Source organism: Aethalodelphis obliquidens, unplaced genomic scaffold, assembly GCF_003676395.1.
Source record: "Aethalodelphis obliquidens isolate GAN/ISIS:26980383/991018 unplaced genomic scaffold, ASM367639v1 scaffold1, whole genome shotgun sequence".
NCBI classification, from domain to species: domain Eukaryota; kingdom Metazoa; phylum Chordata; class Mammalia; order Artiodactyla; family Delphinidae; genus Aethalodelphis; species Aethalodelphis obliquidens.
Genome location: NW_020837945.1, coordinates 73,845,093 through 73,863,662, shown reverse-complemented (window position 1 = coordinate 73,863,662; position 18,570 = coordinate 73,845,093). Strand labels below are relative to the sequence as shown.

Sequence of the window (18,570 nt, the reverse complement as noted above, 5' to 3'; positions counted from 1 at the left end):
GAGCAACCTGAATATGAATTGGATATTAGGTAATACTAAGGAACTGTTAATTTTGTTAAGTGTAGTAAGCAGTGATAATGGTACTGTGGTAAGTTCTGTTAAAACATTATCTTCTAGAGCTATATACCGAAGTATATGGATGAAATAACATATCTGATGCTGCCACCTTCAAAATGAGGGGATAGTGAAATAAGACTGACAAAATGTTGGTAACTGTTTAAGTTGGATAATGGGCAAACGAGGATTTATTATACTTGCATCTTTTTCTCCACTTTTGTGTCTGCTTAAAAATTTTAAAAACATTTCCAAAAAAGATTAAGCAAAATTTTAAGTAAAATTTTCTGAACAGATTCATATAAAACACAGTCATGGGATATGACTTTTTTTTTCTCTTAATAAAATACATCTCATATTTTTTTCTTTAATAATGAAGATGCACAAAAATCAAATTCTTATCATGTTAGTCACCCAGAAGAGACAGATGGAAAGTTTTCTGACCAAGGTTTAATTCTCTAAACTTTTAGGAAAACTAATTTCAGGTGAGGAAAGAAGAACCCTTTGTAAGAGGCAAGGTATATTTCACACAGGTACAAAATTTGTCATTTTCACATAAAATCATATAATCAGTGTCTTTCATAATTTTGTAACACATTCAATGAAATCATAGAGCAAACACTAAATGTATATACTTTACAGCAATAACATTCCAGTAACTATATCTGTATAGAGCCTATTCTGTTAAAAAGGTGAAAGAGCAGATAAATTTTACTACTACTACTATAAGGCATAATTCTGGATATGAATGGTAGATCTGGGCAAATAAGCAATATCCAAAGTATTAAAAATTGAAAAAATAATGAGAAGAAATAATACAAAAATGATGCATGTGCCAAATAAGTTAAAAGAGAAAAATGAGAAGAACATTTCTTTTAAAACGTGTGCAAATTAGATGATAAAGAATACAGAAACCATTAATCTAAATACTTTAGACTTAAAAAGCTACAAAGTGACCTTTGACAATGATTATTGACATTGAACCAACCTTGTCAAAGCAAACAAGATTCAGTTGTCCACAGATGTTTATCCTTTGGGGACTGATACAGAAAATGCCCACTTTTTTCAGTCTTCTTTGGGCATACACAATGCCAGCAGTCATTGCGGCAGGAAGTGCAGGCGGCACAGTAATTGTAATGATATCAAGAGACTCGATAATTATATCCCCAACTTCTACCTACAGTTAACATAAAAATAAATGTCAGACCCCCAATATTAAATATTTATTAACCCAATGGGGGTATTTCTTTAGTGAAAAGTCTATAAACCATTTTTAATCTTATAAGTGTGTATGTATATTCATGTATTAACTATCTATAATTTTTTTCCCTTTAGACATTCTGCAAAATGGAAAGCTCAATGAATTGTCAGTGGACTGTGGGAATGAGCTATTTTTAAAGCTAATTCTTACTTTAATAGCCCCATATACTTCATACACTACATACTTCAAAGTCAACAAATATTATCAGATATTGACTCTTAACTACTATGCTAGTCTCTATAGGGGATAGAAAAAAGAAATTTGACAAGGTCCCTTAGAAATACCTTCAATTCAGTAATCACAAATAATTTTAATGCTGTATATACCAGAGGTTAAAAAAAGAAAAAATAAAGCTTTTGGTGAGTATGGGATCACTCCTCCCTCTTTTAAAGTAACCAGAGAGCAAATAAAAGATCATCTAAACCAGAGCTGATCAAAACTTTCTGCTTTTATAGTGATGTTCTAGATCTGTACCTTCTAACATAATAGCTACAAGTCTCATATGGCTTTTTTTTAAAGTTAAATTCATTTAAATTAAATTAAAATTTTAATTTTTCAGTCTCACTAGCTACATTTCAAATCTTCAAGAGCCACATGTGAATCAAACTAAGAATCAAACTCTATTAAGGGTCCCATGTACATACCTCATTTAAAATGCTATTGATAATAGTGTAGATAAACCCAATGCCAGCCACCGCCACAAGACACAGTAGAAATAAGTAGGCATCTCTGTAGAGTTTAAAATCAGTTGGTTTGGGATACAATATGGAGCGGACAAGCTGTCCTTTGGAAGTACTAAATCCTTTCAAAAAAATTAAAGAATAAAATGATTATATAGTATTTTTATAAGAAAATGAGAATTATCTCTCAAAACAGAATCTCTTATTAAGCATTCGATAGGCTTCAAATGTGCTAAACCATGCAAGACAAGATTAAATATTTTCTACCTGTTCTAACTACGATGGCTTTGACAAGCTCTCCAGTGTAGAAACGAGTTTGAATAACAGTTGTCCCACAAAACAAAGTGTGTCGTCTATGTGTTTCTGGACTATATAATTCATCTCCCATTCCTTTTACGTCCACTGAAGGATTTGGCAAATTAGTCTTTGTCACTGGAACACTCTCTCCTTTAAAAAAAAAATCCGTAAGTTAAAGCATAGAAATCAGTATCAAACACACAAATCTTGAGTTGTTAAATATCCTAAATGTTATCATACTGTTGACAACAGTTATTAACAGTTCTCACATGTGAATAACATAGCTTAATCAATTAGCTTTTGGTCTATCAATTTCCTTACCCAGAAATATCAAATTTTGTCTTCCACAATAATTCCTGAAAGTGATCTGTGACTCAAAGGTAATCAGTTGGAAATAACTGTGCCAAGTTTCAAATAAGAAGACGAGGTTGCTACCGTCGCCTCAGCACCTGTTCTGGTATCCCTGAGAACTAACCTAGGAAGTACTCTGCAACCCCAAGCACACACAACATGTGAAGATCCACTCCTAATCCCACCCACTCCCAGACCACAAGCGCGCACGCGCGCACACACACACACGCACACACACACACCACACACACACGAGTAAGAAGAGAACAAGCATCCGAGCAAGGCAGAGGAGTATGGTAATTCTCTAACAGTAAAAAAGAGCCAAATTCTTTTAACATTAAAATGTAGTGCTCTGTAGCATTCACACTTCTTATGTCAAAGGTGACAGGTGTGTGGGGATATTTATGTGTATGAGTGTGTTTTAAGATTCTTAACAGTTCAAAAATGTATTATATAGGAATCACTTTCTTGCCAGGTTGACTATGACAATTAAAAAATAGTCATGATAAAAAGATATATACACATAGCTGATTCACTTTGTTATGCAGCAACTAACACAACAATGTAAAGCAATTATACTCCAATAAAGATGTTAAAAAAATGTTCAAAGAAAAAAAATTTTTTAATTAAATTAAATTTAAAAAAATAAAGATATAAAGCTCTACCTCCAGATTGTGAGTTTCCAAAGGGAAGCTATTTTAAAGTCTATTTCTCCCCAATTTAATAAAAATATCAACTCTTCTAGTCCCACTTTTTGCATATCAAAGTGAGAAGTAAATATGCTGTGGGCAAAGGATTTCTTTCCTCTTCCCTTACTATAAAGCATTTCCTCATGTCAAAAGAATGGACAGAAGAAGGACGAGATATTGTGAACAGCAGCATTGTGCTTTAGTATCACAGCTGAGTATAATGCAGAATTTGGTTCCCTCAAAATAAAAAAAAAGAAAATCTTTTCACAAATATCTATCACATTCATGACATTCATAAGTAAAGGACACAAACAGCACAGTTAATTGTGACATAGCTTAATCAACAACTACTTAATCCTAGTATCATTATAAACAACTCATCTGGGTTTTACTCATTTAATTTAGTTTACCTGTTAACATGCTTTCATTTACAATACAAGTACCATTAATAAGTACTGCATCACAAGGCATGACTGTTCCATTTAATGGAATGACCATGACATCTCCTGGCACAAGATCTGTAGAAAAGATCTCTTCGATTTCTGAATTGAAAGAAAGAAAAGTCTGAAAAGAATATTCTTTAACTTGGAATAAGAATACAGCAAACAAAAGATCTATCCAAAGGTCACCTGATCTCAAAAATACATTAAAAATATAATGGAGTTAAATAGAAAAATCCCAATAGATGAAGAGTTTTGACAAATAAGATTATTATTCCTTAAGCTAACAAAGCATGGTGTCTAAATGTGTCAGCTAGTTTGTCCCTGGATAGGACGCCAACTGCACAGAGTTGATGCCAAGTCCCCTCTAAGCTAACAGGTAGGTGGGCTTCAACACTCATTACAACGGTGGATGCTCAATCTTAGCTATCAGCCCTATGAGTAAACAGATGATGAATCCACACAGGAGACCCCCTGCAACAGGTAAATAAACTCAGATTTCTGTAATCCCTTGGAAACAGATAAAAGCATTGAAATTTTAGCACTTTCTTTTTTAACAGCATTCTTTTTCTTGTTGCTACCATTTATAATCCATAATGTCTCATTGTTTTCTCAATATTCCTAAAATAGTCCCAAAATATCTTAGATATTATTTTAAATCAATTTATAAAATAAATTAAACTTTGTCATACCTAGTTCATTATTTCCTTAGGAATTTATGTATTATATTCAAGTTAGTTAAACACTTCTTTAATGATCTTCCCAAGTAAAAGGTGGCCTTATATTTGGGCATTCTCTCTCTCTTCCCCTACCCCTAGATTTTATTAAACTATGCTTAGAAGAGACTTACACTGGTTTCTAAGCAAAGATGGGTGAGGAGAAAACTACTGTTTGTGATGTCAGTCTGCAGGACAAATACTCTTCCCTTTCTAAAAAAAGGTAGAAGTAGTTTACTAAGCTATGAGGAAACAACTTTTAAAGAATTCTGATGCTATTTTGCATGTAGTAAGTATAATAATCTTCATTTCTTAATAAGATCCCTTATTTTAAAAACGTGACTCAATGCCTTAATGCCACGTGAAATTCTAACCCTCTTAGGTGCGCTGAGAAACTAAATATCAATGATCTGTTGGACTATACAAAGGGGATAAGGAAGCTAAACACTGAGCAGTGCATCTGTCCTAGCATCCCCAGGATCTTCAGCAGCAGCAGAGTGGGGAGAGGAGGAGCACCAATAAGCTACACATCTAAGACTGCAGCTAGGGAGGCAGAAACTATCAGCTAGTACTCTAGCAAGTGACCAGGAAGCGCAAGGAAGAAAGCAACCTGCCAGGCCAACTTGGGTTTACACCTGGATGCAGTATACTGAGCCAAGAGAATGCAGACTGATTTGGTTTTCCTGATCAATCAAAGCGGCTACTGTCTCCAAGGCCCATGATGCTGTGCTGCCTCCCCTTTATCTCCTTTACCTCTTCAATATCTCACCAAACTAACGTGTCCAAAACATTATCCTTCCCTACAATCCTGCTTCTCCTCCAGTGTTCCCTATTTAATTAAATGACACCAATATCCATGCCCCCAGCCTGACACCACTGTATCACCTTGCATCCAATGAATCATCAAATCTTCTTCAATGCCCACATTTAAGTATCTTTCAAACCCATCTCACCACTCTCCATCTCCACAACCCTCACCCTGATTCATTTCATGCCTTTAATATTAATCCCCTCTAAATAAGTTCGAACATGGCAGCCAGAATGATTTTTTCAAATAGGCAAATATGATCATATCACTCTCCTACTTAAAACTCTTCAATGGCTTTCCACTGCCTTTTGGGAGAGTCCAAATCCCTTAACAAGCCTTAAAAGGCTGTCCACTATCTAGTTGCTGCCACTGAATTGCTTTCAGTTATTACAATGACAAAACTCTAATACCCAGGCCTCTGGGCACTTAGAACCCTCCTCTATCCCTCTCTCACCCCCACCTTACCACTTTCTCACCTACTTTTTATCTGTCTAATTCAATCACTTAAGAATACCTTTTCAAAGAAGGCATCCCTGACACCTACAGTAAATGAGCTCTAATATCTAACCCTGACTTCTCCCTATCATAGCATTTATCACACGTTGCTGTTTCTGTTTATCATGTCTTTCCAACTAGACTGAAGTTCAATGATGGCAAGGACTATGTCCATCCACTGTATCCCAAGAGTCTAGTATAGTATGTGTCACATTATAGAAAAATACAATTTCACATAAATGAATGAATTTGATACAGAAACATGAGTACAAATCCAAACACACATTTTTATTTCTTATGGAAATAAGTGTATATGTATAATATATTGGGCTTGCTTCACACATTAGGGTTTAGTGGAAATCTTTTTAAATTTACTTTTCCAAGAGTAAACTGAAGTACTTACTTACCTTCATTTACTCTGCAAACTGAAACTCTCACAGTACTGTGAGCTGCCACCATGTCATGCAACATAATATATTGCTGAATCAGGGAAAAAAAATTTAACTTGTTAATATAAACTAACTCTTCAAGCTATTAGAAAGCAAGGGTAATATAAAATAAGGTAAGCTAAAATAATAAATTCATATCACTCTGCCTTTGAAAAGGTCAAGACCAAAAGATTCAAAGATCATTCAATATTTTAGCTCAAAACATTAGACAAAATAAGAAGCACTTTAATGAGACAGCCCTGAAAACAGCAGAATCAGCCCTCCAGTATTCCAGTCTTAGATAAGCAACTATAGATCCTACAGCCTCAAAGCAGTCAAGCGATACATTGACTCTTAAAAAGCAGCTGCCTTCCCCCACCTCAAAAAAGAGGGAAAGGGAGTACATATTCACATAACTAAAGAATAACTGTATGGAGTACTTACGTTATACCAAGCATCATTCTACACACCTTACGTGTTATTACAAAATACAAACACATTTGTGAAACCCATAATAAATTGGACTTACCTTTCTAATGGCATATAGGGAGCTTATAATTGATACTACAGACATAATCACAATGGCTATAGCATAGTAATAGTATTCATCTGTGCTCCACAGTATAACACTGAACAGCTGGAAAATGTAAAATGGGTTGAGAACCTAAAAAACAAGATTTTTAAGTCAAATTGAATGAGATATTTATAAGCATACAGATTTAAGAAATAACCAACAGAATACTTACAGGATAAGCTCTGTAGTATCCTACGGTAACAAGTAACTACCCAAAGAGCAGGGCAAGATATTACTTTTTTTTTTTTTTTTTTACCATCAAACTACTAGAGTTTGACTAAATAAGCTTAATTTATTTGCATCCATTTAGGTTCATACCAAACCCAAATACAGATTCAGCTAGAAACAGCTAACACGTGTGAATTTAGCTGTTCTTCATTCTGCTTTAGCAATAAAATACATTTACTTTCAATAATTACTGTGCTGCTAAAGGATACAAAAACTTTTAACCAACTGGAACAAACGTTTACTTATTATGAACTCGAAGCACTAATTTATTTATAAGTCAAAGGTTCACTGGAGTCCAAAGAGAAGACAAACATGAAATAAGTTACAGTTTTGCTTTCTCTAAGGAAATAATTAAGTATTAAAATCTGAATTAAAAAAAAGATAAGGAGTCCTGGCAATGGACTTTGTTTACCCAAATTTTATAGTATTTTACCAATTTCATTAATAACCCCCAATGTTTTAAAATTGATGCTTCTGTACTTTTTAAAGCACTTTCACATATATAGTCCCATTTTACTTCAATATCAAACGAGATGGGCTTCCCTGGTGGCCCAGTGGCTAAGAATCCGCCTGCCAATGCAGGGGGACACGGGTTTGAGCCCTGGTCCGGGAAGACCCTACATGCCGCGGAGCAACTAAGCCCGTGCGCCACAACTACTCAGCCTGCACTCTAGAGCCCATGAGCCACAACTACTGAAGCCCATGTGTCTAGAGCCTGTGCTCCGCAACAAAAGAATCCATTGCAATGAGAAACCCACACACCGCAATGAAGAGTAGCCCCCGCTCACTGCAACTAAAGAAAGCCCGCGCAGCAACGAAGACCCAAAGCAGCCATAAATAAATAAATCAAATAAATAAATAAATAAAAGTTCCCTTAAAAAAAAATCAAATGAGATCATTAAAGGATTTCCTACAATTTTACCAATAAAGGAACAGCAGGGAGAAAGGTCTTCTAATGACCAAAGCTAGTTACTGATGAAGTCACATTATAAACCAGTGTTTCTAATTCCTAATCATTATTACACTTTGCTATGCTCTAAAGCAGCATTATATGGCCACTCTCAGGAACTGACGGAAAACAATCTGTACCTTCTACTAAAAGTATTCACTCAATACAGCTACTTCTATACTTTAGCCCCAAACCAGAAAGACTGGAGAACCCACTCTCCTCGGCAAAACCACTGACTCCTTCCTTTACATGCCTGCAATCCCTCATTCCCCACCGCTTCTACGGCTCTTACAACTGAAGGGTCACCACAGTAACTACTGACATGTATTACTCCTGGGCTAAAGTGCAAGCTCCTCATTGTTACTCATCATGTCATGTTTTTAATTCCAAACTTCTGGCACAATGCCTAGTTCCTAAGAGTGTACCACCTGAAGAAAACATGATTAATCGCTTTTAAAATTAGAAGGAGGGACTTCCCTGGTCGTCCAGTGGTTAAGATTCCACGCTTCCACTGCAGAGGGCACAGGTTCGATCCCTGGTCAGGGAACTAAGATCCCACATGCCACACAGCGTGGCCAAAAAAATTAGCGGGAAAAAAGAAAAGACAGGTGTATACATCTGTAAAATAGGGCAAGGTTTAGATGTGCAACTTCCTGAGAGTAAAAAAACAAAAAACAACAGACTTCGAAAAGAAAAAAATTAGACAAAATAAAAAAGTAATCATGCTCCCAAATTACTGATCTATCAGAGGAATATCTTTCTGCCCTTCCAAGTAAAAAAATAAGCAAAGAGAAGTTAGGAAACAAAACACCAAGGATATCATTACTTAAATCCTGGCTCTTTTCAAATGGCAAACCTATTGATCACAAATGTTGAGACAAGTACAATTGTCTTACCTCCTTAATTAGAAGCTTAAAAACTGAAGGCACTTTCACAGCAATTTCATTTACTCCATAAAGCAATTTTCTATAACAGGAAAATACAATAATAATATTACATTATATTATATCATAATAACAATTTAGGGAAGGCATTGCGTTAGATAAGGCTCAAACCACCGACTGCTCCTTAAATCCAGAACTTAAACGTTCATGTTTCTAAACAGCTGTCTTCTACAATTTAAACTCTCTATCTACAGTATTTAAATCAATGTAGTCCATACTGGATAACTATACTGTTATCACTTTATCTTTTTGTGTGACAAGTACCTTTCCCACTAGTCTATAATAACCATATCAACAAAAGACTTTCTTTTCCACCCATGAACAAAATACATCTCAACAATTTTGAATTGCAATTAATTTTTGCAAGAGACTACGTAAGTAAATTTGAGGGGTCCTGTACTATTTTTCTAATAAGAATACTGTACTAAAAATGTTTATTTCAGAACATTATACATTTGGCTTTTTTTAATGCTTAAGTTGCTTAAAACCTTCCACTTAAATTCCTTATAATAGTACTTCCTATATGATACATTAATTCTTGCCTTTTATGAAGTAGAAGCCTGAATGAATGAATTTATATTCCAACCCTTTGAAAGAACATGCTATAGGAGTACAAGAAAATTTCTAGTGTAGTTGAAAAAGGCATTTATCTCTACGATATGTAATACACTGGTATACTTTTATACTTTAGCAAAGAATAACACTATAAGAAGGATTATGTCTCCCAATTTACAAATTTTCATTGTGGTAAATTTGAGCTCATGCTTACAATTCCCAACATTTCAGTAAATCTAAGATTTGAATTGTAAGACATTCCATGATTTTATGTACTATCAAGAAAGACAAAAATGCTGTCAAGTAAAGGATGACACTCCACCCACTGTATGACACACCCTCCTTATAGAGATGTTAAAATGCAGGGAAGTGTGCACCTTAGAACTGATGAAATACAGTATATTATCAGGGATATTCACTTCAAAATCAGCTTCAACATTTTTATAATTCTTAAACTGAGAGACAATGTTACCCAAATAAAATATCAATAAGTTGTCATCTACTATAATACTTAAATACCTGTTAATATTACAACTATATGGTAAAAGGGTAGACTATATATACTACTTTATTTAGGAATTTTGATAATAGGTCTAACTTTAGTTGGATAAAAATTACCTGTAGGCATGCATCCCCTTTGTCAGTCCTGCACTATGCTTTTCATAAATTGACGTACAAGAAACACCTTCATCCAGTCCCCTAAATAAATCCAAAGTTTTTACTTTAAACAAAGTTTAAAATATCCATATTTCTCAATGCCTCATTTTTCTATATTCCTGGTTTTAAAGTGTGACTTCCTTACAAATAGAAACCCCTAACAAAAACTGAGATATGGATGACAATTTTTAAATCTCCAATTCCTAAGATAAAACAATAATGAAAGGTCTAAGTCTCAAATATGGCAACTTCTAAATTATCCAACGTGTCACATAATAAGATGGCTCTCAATACTCAAGCTTATGTAACAATATTATTATCCTTTAAGTCTGTGCCAAAGTTTTAAGAGCAAATAATTAATAAAATTAAAGTATGACTAACTCAAGAATTCCAAACTAAAGATGAAAAAGTTTTTACTTTTTATCTAGTTTTCCCTCTTCAATTTTTAAGCTTCACTCTAAGAAGTCCTACTCATTTTTCTTTCTACAAAAGCATCCATCTAAATCCTTCCCTCATCTAATACATACTGAGAAGAGAAGTGCTGAATCTGTATGAGTCACAGGCAATGTCTAAAATCTGTAACTATTAAAACTGGGATTCAACTAGCATATCTACTTTCCACCACAAATGTCTTAATTATGCTTATTTTAACTGAGATGCTATTCAGAAAAACTCTAAAGAGAATATAACACATCATTTAACTCCAATCCTTTTCTACTTTTTTCGGATAGAAAAACCAAGCCCCATGATTAGCTGCTATCACTGGGATAAGTTTAAATTCTACAAGTTGGTATGGTTGGCAAAGGCTACACAGCAAATATGTTTGACTCTTTTTTCCCACTGAGATGGATTACTTCTCCAAAGGTAGCAGGGATCAGCTCCAAGTCAAAATTTTTTTAAAAAACAAAATGACAATTTATAGGCAGTGTTCTATAAAGAAATCAATGGTTCTTAACTAGGAATGGTCTTCAGAAGTAGGCATGTGGAATTGCCCTGCTCCATTCCAGAATATACCAATTCTTTAGTGTCTGAGGAAAAAAATCCAGGCATGAACGTTTTAAATGTTCACAAGGTGATTCTTTTTTTACTGCTAATATTAAGAATTCCTTTGCCACTCTCAAGCAACGATACTTAACAGTGTTTAATCACTTTAACAGCAATAAAAATAGAATCCTAGTTTAGTACTTATATCATTTGAAGCCTCCACAAAAAATAAATTTTAAAGGATTATTCCAATATGTCCTACCCAAGGCTTAACTTGTTTGATGATGTCCCATCTTTATCCACATATTAAAGTGAAATTTATGTTTGTCTATCACTCCATCCCTCAAGTACAAGTGGATGGAACTGTCAGGAAATTGAGAGGTGATAATTCAGATACGCTGACAGGCTAAAAGGTACACTCGAAATTCACTTTGAGGTGAACCCTCAAAAAGAAAAAGAACTGAAAGACTAAAAGGTATACTCAGGGCTTCCCTGGTGGCGCAGTGGTTGAGAGTCCACCTGCCAATGCAGGGGACACGGGTTCGTGCCCCGGTCCAGGAAGATCCCACATGCCGCGGAGTGGCTGGGCCCATGAGCCACGGCCGCGGAGCCTGCGCATCCGGAGCCTGTGCTCCGCAACGGGAAAGGCCACAACAGTGAGAGGCCCGCATACCACAAAAATATAAATAAATAAATAAATAATAAATAAAGGTATACTCAAAATTCACTTTAGATGAATCCTCAAAAAGAAAAGGACTCAGACTGGATTTTGGGAGCATACTGCTTCTAACTTTTATGTAAGTTTTGCCAAGGTACAAGCTGCAGATAGGATTTATTCTAAAATGGTTAGTAAGTATTCAAATAACACCAAGAAGTTATTAATGAACAAGTGAATGAAAGTTATGTAACAAAAACCTCTTCAATTTTATGTAACACTAAAATGAATTCTTTTCTAGCTAAAACATTATCAAGATACTCATAATCCAAACAAAAGAAAAGTACGTACTTTAAGAAAACAAAATTGTGAAGGGTATCATTCCAGAAGTATTTTACACTATGGTGGGTGAAATAACGAATCTGTAGAACATACATAAAGGTTATATCAAAAAGCATTATTATCACTTGTTAACAATTAAGTTTACTAACACAAATTTAGCATATAATGTAACAACTATTAAAATTAAAGCAATCACATGTGACATGTAATCTATTTCTTCTAGTAAATAACTAAAGTGTTATATACAATGATAAATAGGCATTTTATATGCATATAATCTCAAACAAAAAACTGCAAGTACAAAATTATAGACTATCCGTAATAGTATAAAATGTAACAATTCTGGTTCTTAGAGGAACTTTGAGACTAAGATCACAATACCTGTTGTGATTGAGGCTGTGAATATTTATTCATCTCAAGCCTATTCTCTTCAGCCAGATTTTCAGTTAAGTGAACTGCATGGCCATTTGAAACCTTATTAGCCATAGATTTGGGGCTTGAAAATGGGGGAGTTTCCAGAGAAAGCAAGCGAATTTTTGCACAAAACCACATTCTGAATTCATCCTTAGAAGAGAAAGGAATAAGGATAAAGAGTCAATTATGCATATTACATAACCATATATATTGGTTTCCATTCTTTACACGATATATTATTTACTTATCTCTAATTGAGAAAGTTCACTTTTCACTCACTAAATGTTAAACCATTTCGAATTACGAAGATGCATAAATTCAAACATGAAGTGCTTTCAACTGCTCACCATTTTATATGTCATACTTCACTGAGAGGATCTCATAAAAGATCATAATTTCTTAATTTATCCAACTATATACTGAGACTAGATATTAAAGCCTCTTATAAAATGTTTCCAATTAGGATTTTAAAACAAATCCTAGGGTGCAACAGCATTGCACAGTAGAAGAGATCTGGGATACAGTCCTGTCAAGAGACCTTGATAGACCAACCACTGATCCAATCTCTCAGTGCATCAAGAACTATAAAAAAGGGTAGATGTGATCATTTTCAAGATTCCTTTAAAGTCTAATCACTGGGATAATAGTCACTTCAAACACAGATGCTTTAGAAATACTAGGATTAGTATTCCTCATTGTATCCTAGCAGTGATGTTCTCTTCGTATTTTATTTTGAATACACACAAAGACATTATTTTACTCCTCAAATAATCAGCTACAAGTAAACACGTGGACTTACAGTAGTCCTCAGCAGCACCACTTCACAGTCTTTAACTGCAGCTCTAATACAGGTTGCCTTTACCCGCCACTCGGGCATCCAATAGAGGAGCAGGAGAAGAAAGCCGCCAGTACACACCACTCCGAGAGAAACTATGGCAAGCTTCCAGCGACACAAATTATAGCCATAAATCTCCTGCATGGACATAGTGATTACACATCAAGTGACATGAGAGGTAAATTTCAAAGTGAGAACCCTATCTTTCCTCCCACATACCACCAACAAAGACTTGAGTTTTATTAAGCTGACCTGAAACATTTTTTATAAATGGAAAACTAGAAAATTTGCATTTGGGATATATTTAAGCATTAGCTAATGTAACTTCTTAAATTATCAAATGAAAAAACATATCTCTTTCCTCTAAGTTTTAACAGTTCACAAGTGAAGCAGGAACTATACTGGAACCAGAGGTGTTACATAATCCCAACTCAAAAACACAGTCAGAAAGACGACAGCACACCGATTTAGCTGTTGTTTTACTGTATTTTAGTTTAGCAGTTTTTTAAATATACTTTTCTACTTCACTAGAAATATAAATTCTTCACACTTTATAAGTATATTATAAAAGCTGGTTACCATTTCATCTTCTTGACCCTGGTTGATAGTCTTTCTTTCTTCTTTGTCCATATCTGCAGTGGTTGGAAAGGTCTTGTGCTTCAGAACAATTGAAGATAACTGAGGGAAAGAGGAACAAATATTAGAACATTATCTTGTATCTTGGTAGACTATATCTGATACTAACTTCATACTACCAGATTTCTTGTTTTGATGCAAGTTTAACTGATATTTAAGTAGTCATTAAAGTGCTGATTCTCGCGACATTTTCAATGGTGTGCCAGTTCTTGAAACTGCCTGGCTTACTACTATCACAAAACTTGGCATATTTCATTAATTAATTTATACTAGCACTAGCCTTGCTACAAAGCCATTTAAATTCTGAGAGAAACTATTTCTACAGACTCTTCCTTTTTCATTCCCCAGACTCATCTACTGAGCACCTATCACATGTATGGCAATTGCTGGGTTAATCTCTAAGGCAGGTGTACCTCTATTGGAGACCACTCAACTGACTATGTCATTCTGATGCCAAGTCCACTGAGCAATCTTATTGTTCCTGACTACCCATAATGCTTGTGTAGGAAAAAATTCATTGAGCCCACTGACAAAAATCTTTTTCCTGTATTAAAAAAACAGATTAAATTCAAATATTAGACATTCAGCCACACATTAAAGAGAGTTGCAAAATGTAAAACAATGCCAGTTTTCTCGTTTTTTTTTTGCTTCTGGAAAATATATATATTTTTGGAAAATATGTTACTTAACATGTAGTATCTATAACTGTTCTATTAAATTAATATTCTTAAAGATCTATAAAAACTAATGTGGCGATAACAGGTATAACACATAAACAAAAGCTCCTTAGGGTTCACAACAGTTTTCAAGAATGTAAAAGGGTCTGAGCCCTGAGCCCAAAGAGTTTGAGAGCCACTGCTTTAGACTAGGCTGATCTCTGCAGAACACAGTGGGAATATTACCTCCCTCATTCCAGACGCCATACCTCCACTCATCTATATGGTGTATAGCACAAGTCTGACACATGGTAGGCACTCAAAAAATACTTGCTGAATGAATGACCTGATAAAGAATTTGTGCTAAGACAGCAATAGCCACATGTAATGTTTACATGATATGAATTAATAGCAAAGTAAAACCAACTGCAGGATTTCAAGTTAATCCCCCCCCCATAAGACTACTGAAATCTCCTGATTTATGTCATCAACAAAATGACCAATAAAAAATATTGATGCCTCCTGAATGGGCAAAGTTTCTCTACTTTCTGGTAGCCCTGAAGACGGGGTTAGGGCTAGGTAGAGTCAGGGCTTTCCACAGAAATAAAATGCAAGAGTTTGATTACAAACACACACATACACACACAATATATTGGACTCAGTGCCATCTTGGAAAAGAAGACTCAGAGATATCTTGTTTCTCAGAGGAAAACAAGACACATTATCATACAAAACCTTTTAGGCAATTTAGTAACAATTTCTTCTCAGTCTAGGGTACTGTTAGAGCCCTGAAAAGTATAGTACTAGAGTCATCCCACCATTGTAAGACTGTTCCATCAAACCAATACAACTTGAGGCAGCAGTTATTCTCAAGGGCTATACACCTGCTGCTACAGACTTTGGGGGAGAATTAGCAAGTCCAACCTCTTTCCCTGTAGAAAAGATCAGCTGTTGTTGCCTGAACCTGTAAGGTTTAGTCCAATCCTGCAAGGTTTCAAATGTGCACATGCCTACCTTCAAAGGGTAATAAGGCAAAGGAACTCTGCCCTGACACTGTCCCCACTGAAGAATCCAGTCTGGGGTTCTTAACCTTTAATCCGTGGTTCTTCCTTAAGCTCTGGACTGTGTCTCAGGATCATCACTCAGGATTTACCACTCATTTTTAACAACCAAAACATATAATTCTGATCCCCATTTCCCACCACCACCTAAAATATGTTTCTCGAGGGGAAGAACCTCTTCAAATTCTTAAGTGGAGAGACTTCTGCTTCCAACCAAGACTAGCCCTCCTAACTAAAACAACAAAATGAATAAAATATATAAAACTATATAGCCTTCAAGGAGCTGGACGTCAATGAAAGAAACTGATACAAAAATGGGTGAGCTCTACAATTGTCCCAGTTTACAAACTGAATAATTTACAGGATGCAAAAAAAAAAAAAAAAAATGTAGGACAGGAAACCCAGGGGGAGCCCAGCAATCTTCCTGAGTTGAAGAGATGAAGCTGGGTGTCTGGGGAGGCACCAAAGTGACTGGGTTTGCAGGGCAGATTACCAGAGAAGAGGTATGTACAGAGAAGGAACACTGAAAATCTGCAAAGTGGTCCCTTCTCAAGTCTTCAGCTGAACACTGATCAGCACTTGTGTGTGAGGAAACTACCAAGACCAGGGGAAAATCCACCCAAAAGGTTTAAGGGGAAAAATGCATCAGGGCTCACACAGGGCTGGGCAGAGTACCTGTTCCCACCAATCAGTGGGAAAACCTCATTAGCTGCATGAAATCAGGCGGAGTACTCAGAGGGTTTTGCTTCAGTAGTGGGTTCAAATTAACCTGAAACTAAAAGCTACTCTGTTCCTGCCTAACAAAACTTTTAAGACTTGAAAGAATAAAATTGTTTCCAAGTAACTTAACTGCTTCACAGAACACAGTCCAAGGAGATTTACAGGAATACAAAATATCCAGTTACAATGTCTGATATCCAATTAAAACTTAACAGGCTTGGGCTTCCCTGGTGGCGCAGTGGTTGAGAGTCCGCCTGCTGATGCAGGGGACATGGGTTCGTGCCCCGGTCCGGGAAGATCCCACATGCCGCGGAGCAGTTGGGCCTGTGAGCCATGGCTGCTGAGCCTGTGCGTCCAGAGCCTGTGCTCCGCAACGGGAGAGGCCACAACAGTGAGAGGCCCACGTATCGCAATAAATAAATAAATAAATAAAAACAAAAAAACTTAACAGGCTTGCAAAGAAGCAAGAAAATATGACCCACAATGAGAAAAATCAAAGGACAGAAGAGGACCTAGAACTGACAGAGATAATAGAACTGGTAGACAAGGACATTAAAATGACTGCAAAGGAACTCTGCCCTGACACTGTCCCCACTATAGTTCATATGTTCAAAAAGCAAGAGGAAAGACTGATCATGTGAAGCAGAGACATGAAAAATATAAAAAAGAACCAAATCAAACATAAAATAAAAAGTACAATGTCTGACATGAAAAACACACTAGATGGGATTAACAGCAGATTCGATATTACACAAAAATAATCAATGAACTTGAAGACATAGTAATAGAAATATCCAAAATGAAAAATGGAGAGAAAAAAGACTAGAGGGGAAAAAAAGCTAACATAACAGCATCAGTAAGCTGTGTGACAATCTCAAGCACCCTGATATACATGTAAGGCAGGAGGGAATAAAAAATATGTAATTCTATAATGGCCCCAAAATTTCCAGATTAGATGAAAAACTATAAACCCACGGATCCAAGAAGTCCAACTAACACTAACCAAAGAACATAAGAAATTAAACCAAGGCATACCATCATCAAAACCCATGATGAAAAATGGGTTATATATATAAATACACACACACACACACACACACACACACACACGTATATATATACATGTATATATATATATGTGTGTATATATGTATATATATATATATGTGTGTGTATATATGTGTGTGTGTGTGTGTGTGTGTGTGTGTGTGTATATATATATATATATCTCTTGAAAGAAGTCAGAGAAAAAAGACATGTCACATACAAAGGAAAATAAATAAAAATGACATTAAATTTCTTGCTTAAAAACAATGCAGGCGAAAAGACAGTAGGGCAACATCTCTGAAGTACTGAGAAAAAGAAACTATTCTGAGAATTCTATACCCAGCAAAAATATCTTCCCAAATCAAAGGTGAAATAAAAGTCTTTTTCAGATACAAAAGCTGGGAAAAATTCACCAGCAGTGAACCTACACTATTTAAAAAAAAAAAATTGTTAAGAGAATTCCTCAGATGGGGGAAAAAAAGATAACCAATGGTAATAAGGATCTCCACAAAGGATTGATGAGCACCAGAAATGGTAACTAAGAGGGTAACTATACACAGCAAAAGCACAAAGAACATGGAGAAATGAAAGTACACTCTTACAATGCTCTTAAGAAAGTAGAAAAAGAACAGCAAGTTATACCCAGTGTAGGCACTTAAGGGAAAGACTAAAACTCAGAGAAGAAATAAATGAAATTTTAAAAAACAGAAAAATGATGAAAAAATCAATGAAACCAAAATCTGGTTCTTTGACATTAATAAAATTGATCATTTCTAGTTAAACTCAAAGGGGGGGCACAAATTATCAATATCAGGAATAGAACAGGAGACATCGCTATAGATTATGCAGATATCAGAAGGATAATCAAGGAACCAACAAGCAACTTTATACAAACAAACCAACTTTTCTGCAGGTTTGAACTTACTTCCCAATAAAAAAACTTTAAAAAAAAATCTTTATCAGTCAGGGGATGGCTGTGAGTTGATAACTGCTAAAGCTGACTTAAAAGCTGAGTGATGGAAAAAAATTAAAATGAAAAAAAGAAAAAAAAAGCTGAGTGATGGTACATGAGAGTTCATTATACTCATCTTTCT

General features: G+C 35.3%; 1 protein-coding gene across 9 annotated transcripts in view; it reads right to left on the bottom strand.

Annotated features, from left to right (window-relative positions):
• The window catches only part of ATP13A3 (ATPase 13A3), an 81,022-nt gene that overhangs the window by 42,677 nt on the left and 19,775 nt on the right, over positions 1 to 18,570 (bottom strand). For all 9 annotated transcript variants that reach the window (XM_027108587.1, XM_027108522.1, XM_027108530.1 and 6 more), the window contains 12 exons: positions 13,936 to 14,034; positions 13,321 to 13,494; positions 12,489 to 12,671; positions 12,117 to 12,187; positions 10,088 to 10,168; positions 8,867 to 8,936; positions 6,749 to 6,883; positions 6,199 to 6,271; positions 3,743 to 3,874; positions 2,263 to 2,442; positions 1,960 to 2,117; positions 1,043 to 1,231 (listed from right to left, as the gene is read on the bottom strand). In XM_027108587.1, coding sequence (XP_026964388.1) covers positions 1,043 to 1,231; positions 1,960 to 2,117; positions 2,263 to 2,442; positions 3,743 to 3,874; positions 6,199 to 6,271; positions 6,749 to 6,883; positions 8,867 to 8,936; positions 10,088 to 10,168; positions 12,117 to 12,187; positions 12,489 to 12,671; positions 13,321 to 13,494; positions 13,936 to 13,986 — 1,497 coding nt within the window. In that variant the 5' untranslated portion in view covers positions 13,987 to 14,034. The remainder of the gene's footprint in view (positions 1 to 1,042; positions 1,232 to 1,959; positions 2,118 to 2,262; positions 2,443 to 3,742; positions 3,875 to 6,198; positions 6,272 to 6,748; positions 6,884 to 8,866; positions 8,937 to 10,087; positions 10,169 to 12,116; positions 12,188 to 12,488; positions 12,672 to 13,320; positions 13,495 to 13,935; positions 14,035 to 18,570) is intronic.